At 44.4% G+C, this 7,500-nt stretch overlaps 1 protein-coding gene across 6 annotated transcripts in view; it reads left to right on the plus strand.

Annotated features, from left to right (window-relative positions):
• Positions 1-7,500, plus strand: part of LOC125960199 (acetylcholine receptor subunit alpha-like) — a 26,766-nt gene that overhangs the window by 12,249 nt on the left and 7,017 nt on the right. For 5 of the 6 annotated variants that reach the window (XM_049673333.1, XM_049693488.1, XM_049673514.1 and 2 more), the window contains 5 exons: positions 4,598-4,713; positions 4,803-4,971; positions 5,055-5,191; positions 5,288-5,376; positions 5,598-5,652. In XM_049673333.1, coding sequence (XP_049529290.1) covers positions 4,598-4,713; positions 4,803-4,971; positions 5,055-5,191; positions 5,288-5,376; positions 5,598-5,652 — 566 coding nt within the window. Of the gene's footprint in view, positions 1-4,597; positions 4,714-4,802; positions 4,972-5,054; positions 5,192-5,287; positions 5,377-5,597; positions 5,709-7,500 lie in introns of those variants that run through there. The other variant, XM_049673601.1, reaches the window with a different exon arrangement.

Consider the following 7,500-nt stretch of genomic DNA (forward strand, 5'->3'; position numbering starts at 1 on the left):
TTTCTCCCCTGCCCATAAACAAGTTTCTTATAGTTCGCCATTTGTTGTTAAGCCCATATATACTGCACGGTTGGTGCAGTCGTTCCATACATTTGGTTTCGTTTTCAAATAAGTATTCGCAGTTTATTTTTTTGTGTTCCTCACTTTCATAATGCATCCTTAGTGCAACTGTATGCTGGTTGGTAAAAAGTTTACAGCTCTGCGACGTATGTTTAGAACGTAAAACTAATATCCTAACTAGATGATTCAGTTCCTGCTAGTGCAAGTTCGTGTGTCGTGGGGAAGTTTGCTGGACGAGTTTACACGTAGGAGCCGCTAAGCAGTGCTATGTACCGGTCCTCTATAGTTTTGGTTTTGTGTTTTATTTTTACTATGTTCACATACAAGCACGACTGGTGAGCCTACTTTGTGGATGTTCCGGTCCGGTCTCGGAATGAGCCTAGGCTGAACCGCTGTTGAATGGAATGAGTTTGCCGCAAAATGATCTCTATCGTACCACTAATTATATGCATGCGTAGCTCAAACGGTGCTGATAAACCATAATCACAGCGAAAAGGCCAATGCCAATGATCGGATACACACAAAATCTCAAATCTCGTCTTCTGTCAAAAACGTCCTTTCAACACGACAGTCTGCTGCGCTGGGTGGGGGGGTCGTTCGGGCCATGCTCCCTGCTCGCTTTGGTCTAGAATAATTTGTCCAGTAGTATCCATTCTGCGCCTACGCCCCTTTTCTCGCTCGGCCGAGCTTCGTCGCGATTCGTCGTGCGCGCGAAATCAATCGGCCAGCTTCTATTGCTCTTGGGCCTAGGGTTTGCGGCATGAATAAAAAAAACAAAACAAAAATCCACCGCTGCGATTACAGTTCGCGATGCTGAAATGCTGAAATGCCGGTGTTAACCTTCGGGTGAACAACAACCCGATCCACCAACATTACTTGTCACAACCGATTGCAACCGGCCGACCACATGTGTCAACAACGCCCAACTCTCTCTATCTATCTCTCTCTCTCTCTCTCCCTCTCTCTCTGCCCGAAACACATGTTTTGTTGTCTTCTCCAATGTTATGCTTAGTGCTAGTTTTACTTACTGTTCTCATTCCAGTCGCATTAGGAAATGAAATATTAACCGGAAGCCGAATTTTTTAAAAACACCCCCTCCTCCCCCACCCCCCACCCCCTACCTGGGCACCAAGCCTCCGACGTGATGCCCGGCCGCGAACGTTCCTGCTCGTAGCCTAGAGTGGATTTGAGGATGGGGTGATGACGAGGCAGAATACTTACTAACTTACCAACGTCCCTGAAGTTATGTGCCTGTGCATGTAAGCCTGTGGTTGCTTTGCTACCAAAAATTAGCGGATTCTCCTTCTCTCTCTCTCTCTCTCTCTCTCTCTCTCTCTCTCTCTCTCTCTCTCTCTCTCTCTCTCTCTCTCTCTCTCTCTCTCTCTATCTATCTCTCTTTCTCTTCCTCTCTCTCTCCCTCTCTCTCCCTCTTTCTTTCTCATAAAAACTATCACTCTCTGACCCTCTTAGCTCTTACTAATTTTCCTCAAACTTACTACGCGAAATCCTTTTAGACCATAACGAGTATGAAAACCTTCCGAGGACCGTAAAGTCCTTGTTTTCCAGTTTTTAAAACAATAACCGAAACCAACAAACCCCCCCCCCCCACCCCCCTAGCCCCTCACCCCTCACTTCCCCAAGCCTCATCCACCATAAAATCTTGCCGAGTAGCATACAATATGCACTCGATTCCTCTTTGCTGAAACCATTATGGCACTGATGGCTTTCACCACCACCCCCCCCCCCTCCCCCTTCTCCATTTCGCATGGATGGCATACGAGCACGAGACCAGAAGCTCAAAAAATCAAAAATACATTCTTCTGTCCACTGAAAGTAGTAGTTATGCGTAATTCTTGTGCACCGATGTGTTTTGCGTGCGTGCGGTTTTCCTCTTCTGGTTGTTGGTTTTGTGTTGTTTTGTTTATGTTGAGTTTTTTTTTTTACTACACATTTAATACTTTTGCGGCGCTATACTTGAAGCGCCATCAGATAATAACTGGCCCTAAACAAATGAGGCTCTAAATAAAACAATATAATTAAACACAGAAATTCCCGCAAAAAGTGTATACTGCTCTCTCAGGCGTGGTCCGCGCATGTGGATTTGTATTTTAAAAGGCTTTAAAAGATACAATATATCTAAATATATATGTGTATGTATTCGCATATATGTTTATATATTTATGTATGGGTATATGATAGACATACGTAGGCATAATAAACATGGTCGCATGATGGATATCATGAGTACGGTATGATGTGAAATGATTGAGATACTAACACTGATACTGGCAGTAGTCATGGGATCGGGGATAGAAATAGATAGCGAAAATATGCTAAAATAAAAAATAACTAGAAGAAAAAAAGAAAGGAGAAAAAAGAAGAGAAAGAAGAAGAGAAACAGAAAGAGTAAAATAAAAGAGAGAGCATAAGAGAAACACAGAGAGAAAGAAAGAAACGAAAGAGCGGGAGAGAGAGAGAGAGAGAGAGAGAGAGAGAGAGAGAAAGACCCTCTGTACAATTAAATCGAATGGTTAACCTAAATCACACCCTAAACAACCACACTAACTTCCTCACAGCGACAGCGGTGATCTGCGCGTTTGTGCATGACATGATTTGTTTCTTAGGCAAGTTTTGTTATTGAAAGCAAGCAACAAATGAAGCTGTTGAATCTGAACAAATAACAAACGAGCCGTATACATGGTTGTTTCTTATCTAAACTCATGCAATGCCTTTTGACCCATGCATCATCAACAATAACAACAACAACAACAATCACATCTACAAACATGTTTCTCCGCATGATTTTCGTATCCGGAACTCATCCGTTCACCAATCGTTATTAGCGCATATCCTCTTCCTTCTTGAAGGAGATGGTGAACAATTGTTTCGAACGTATCACCCACCCCCATCTACAATACTCGCCTGGCTCGAATTTGCTGTCATACATCACACTTGGAACACACACCCTCAATCAGCTAACGTTAATGGTTGTTGACAAAAAGAGCATACTTTAACAAACCCATTTCTCCGACAGTATCTTCTTTGTTACTAGATTGGTTGGATGCTTTAGCTGATACACACACACACCCACACACACACAAATACACACACACATGAAATCGCACAAATATAGGTAGTCTCGCTCAATCTATGGTCTATCTTGTCTGTTTTAATTCCGTAGGGTGTTGGCTATGTTTCCCCACGTTAGTTTGATTATCTGAATCCTGTGCGTGTGTGCATGCTATCCTGTTTCTCATTGTCTCTTTCTTTCCATCCTTCGCTCTCTCTCTCTCTCTCTCTCTCTCTCTCTCTCTCTCTCTTCCCGTATGTCTCTTTCTTACTCTTTATTTTTCCCTCTCCCTCTCTCTCACACTTCTTTTCACTTTCACCCTTCCACTTTGTTCCCTGTACACGGCATGCCGATTTAACGTTTCCTACAATTTTACTGTTGCAGTGCATAGAATGTGCGTAATGTTAATGGTATTACTATAGTCTATAGTTCATGGATTAATTCAACTTATGCGACTCAGCTGCAAGCACACCATACAACAACAGTTTGCTTACGAAGCCCTTTTCAATGTTGTAGTGGCTGCTAGGTGAACTATTTGACGATAATTCTTTCCTTGCTCCAGCTGCATCTTCTGGCTAGTAGCAACTGCGCTTGATGCTTCGTTCTGTGTTAGTGAATTTACTTCAACATGTCTTTCTTCTCCTTCTTTATTCATTCTTCTTCTTTGCCTTTTCTATTCTTCTTCTTCTTCTTCTTCTTCTTCTTCTTCTTCATCCTTTTATCTCTTCTTCTGCTGCTTCTTCGCCCAGCTAGTCGCTTGAAGTTTTCGCTTTTTAACCCATAACGGTACTATCGCACCTAAACAGATTTAATTACTTCATTTCGCAAGTGACCCGATTACTGTAGTGTTCAATGTGCAGCACACATTTGGACCTTTGTTCCTATTCCCAAAAAGTATATAATAATCATTGTTCATACACCATTGTTACAACCCCAGCCATCCGCCCGCAAAAACGTAGCTAGATTCAGCTTCCCAAAAAAAAAAAAAACCATACTCAAACCCTCAAAAAACCCCCTGCCCTTTCCCTGCCTCGGAATATTAGTGAAACATAATTCATTCATTCACATAACTCGGATAGAAAAAATATTCAAAACCAACGTACACATCATCCAGCTCCCCCCCCCCACCCCTCTCTTTATTACCCCTGTAGATCTGCCTTCCTCCAAACCACAGCTATCCATCTGCCCTACCTCCTTCTCCTCCTCTTTGCCCCACCCACTCATCCCTGCTCGCTGCTGCCTCCATCCAAACCCTGAATTCCCCCTGCCGCCTCTATCTCAATCCCAAAAACCCCAATACCTGATGAACACTATTTCCTTCGAAGTAGAAACAATTCGGCGTAAGGATAGGTTAGGCTGCGTTTGGCTGGCTGTACATGCTAACATTGTTCCTTTTCTTCTTTACGGACTTTCCTCCTTCCTTCCTTGTGAATTCCGCGCGCCCGCCCGCCCGCCCTCCCGGTGCAGGTCGATCTGCGTCACATGGACGAGAAGTCCGGCAGCAATATCGTCGACGTCGGAGTTGATCTGTCCGAGTTCTACATGTCGGTCGAGTGGGACATCCTGGAGGTACCGGCAGTGAGGTAACGTTCCACAAATGTAGTGCGTTTCCTAGTGCTAATCTATACGCGTGTCTGTGTGTGTGTGTGTGTGCGTGTGTGCGTTGCAACAGAAACGAGAAGTTTTACACCTGCTGCGATGAGCCATACCTCGACATCACCTTCAATATTACGATGCGCCGGAAGACACTCTTCTATACCGTCAACATCATCATCCCGTGCATGGGTATCTCGTTTCTGACCGTGCTCACGTTCTACCTACCGTCGGATAGTGGGGAAAAGGTAAGGCTCGCTCTCTCTTCCTGTCTCACACACACACACGCGTCCATCAAGCAGCTTTTTTTCCCCTCTTTTTTTCTCCGCAGGTGACACTGTCGATATCGATTCTCATTAGTCTCCATGTGTTCTTCCTGCTGGTAGTCGAAATCATTCCTCCAACATCGCTTGTTGTGCCTTTGCTAGGGAAATATCTCATCTTCGCAATGATACTCGTGTCCATCAGGTATCCAGATCTTGCTTCGAGCAGCTTCGACACGAATCGAGACGACCAGTTCTGTTCATTTGAGGTTTCCCTTCATTCTACTTCCGATTTTTCCAGTATATGCGTCACGGTTGTAGTGTTGAACGTGCACTTCCGATCACCGCAAACGCACCGGATGGCACCGTGGGTGAAAACCTTTTTTATAGGCAAGTATCCATTGCATACATGGAGGTGCTGATGCCCGGCGTCTCAAACTATTCTTTAACTGATCTCTTCTCTCTCTTTCTCTCTGTCTCTCTCTCTCTTTTTCTTTATTTTTTTCTCTTTCTCTCTCTCTCTCTCACTCTCTCTATCTATCTCTTTCTCTCTCTCTCTCTGTCCTGTCTGTCTGTCTTTCTTTGTGTTCACACTTCATTCCGGATGGCAGATTTTCTACCTCGATTTCTGTTTATGAAGCGCCCACCGTACGTCGAAAACCACAGGTGAGCGCCACCCGTTCAGGGTTCAGTCATCCCCCCCAAAAACCCATTATCTCACAATGCCTCTTTCCTCCCTTATCTTGACCCACCGCCCTCTCCCTGCTCCCCTACTCCTCCCACTCTCCCTCTCCTGCCGCCTCTATTGACGACTTCCTGTCCCCGTCCACTCCTGCTCACATCCCCTTCCATCCCTTATGGTCTAACGTTTCTGTTTCGAGGATTACTCTCTAACGCTTTCCCCGGTTCGTTTAACTTGTTTGGTTATCCGGTTTTTCTCTCTCTCTCTCTCTCTCGTTTGGTTCTCTCCATCTATGAGTTGTTTCATTGTCCTCTGTGCTGTGTTTGTTTTTCTTCTCAAACCCTTCCCAACCCCGGCCCTCCACTCCGAACCATCACTCAAAAACCAACACCCAACCCGTCTACCACCCCCCCCCCCCGCCTCACCCCCCTCCGCCCTCTTTAACTACTTTACCAGAGTACCATTAACTATTTTCCGTGTTTTTTTCTATAGTGACAAAGTGTCCTTATCAGCCCCCTTCATTCCCTCGTTCGTGTGCTTTGGATTTTTGCGCAAAAATCAACAAAAGCAAGTGTTTGTCAACTCCTTCTTTTCTCTTGCACTTGTACATTCCGAAACTAACTCCTTTCAACCATTTATCTTGGGATCAAATATATATACACAGACACACACACACTCACACACACGGATACACCCTATATTCTATACTCTATAGACATTCGTTTTCTGCTAATGCTACGTTCGCAATTCGCCACACTCTTGCAGTTATTCGTATCGAAAAACGAATTCTTTTATTCTTATTTTGCTCTCCTCCGTCATCATTATAACGGGTATTCTGATACTACTGGAGCCCAATGAACACTACGAACCAACTCCTCGCCTTGTCCTCGCGTAATTTACAAATCAATCCTTGGCTCCTTGGCGGCAATTTTTGTGGACGGCACGTCAACACTGCTTGCTGCTGCTTGCTGACTAATGCAATCGCCCCAGGGACAACAAATAATGATCATTCGAGAGAAGATTTTGCCAGACGTTTTTCGTTTGTGAGTTGCACTATTCGGCGATCTTCCAGCAAATTCCAATTGTTTTGATAACCATGCCGTCATTTCATCATGGAAGTACAGAAGCACAGGAAGAGATAGTTAAGCTCAAGTGAAATGGAGAGCAGAATACATACACCATTGTTACCATTGCGTTCAGCTGGAGGGCTCTCTATTCAATCCCTTTCCGTTGGTCGTGGATCCGTGTTAAGTGTTAATCTTACATGGCTATGAAAACGATCACTGCTCTTAAGGGCGGTCCACACGCTGCGATTTACTGCTATTTTGATCGGTGCAATCGCATCGTACGATCCGCATCGCAACGTGTAGACAGCGAAATTAGACCAATTTAGGAAACTTTTATCACTTTAGCAAACTTTCGGCCGTCGCCGCAAATCTAGAAAACTGAAGCAAGAAAGCATTAATATCGGCCCAATTTCTACACATATATACGTGTGCAGACATGTGTGAGTGTGTTGGAAAATTCTAAGTCCTTATACCTCCTTTCTGTAGCTAAAAATCGTAAAGTGGCCGCTAGCTTCTGATTGTGTTTTGTTTTACTAAACCGCAAAATGCATAGGCAGAAAAACGCAGTGTTTCCTCTATCCACTGAGCACAATCTATGGGATCTGCGATTGAAAATCGCAATGAAATCGCAGCGTGCGGACGCTCCACAGATTGCCCCGATTCCACAACGATTGCACCGATCAAAATAGCAGTACACCGCAGCGTGTGGACGGGCCTTTAGAACAAACTTGGATCTCTCTTTCTTTCTCCATTTCTCTATTTCTT

This window comes from Anopheles darlingi, chromosome X, assembly GCF_943734745.1.
Source record: "Anopheles darlingi chromosome X, idAnoDarlMG_H_01, whole genome shotgun sequence".
Classification (NCBI taxonomy): Eukaryota; Metazoa; Arthropoda; class Insecta; order Diptera; family Culicidae; genus Anopheles; species Anopheles darlingi.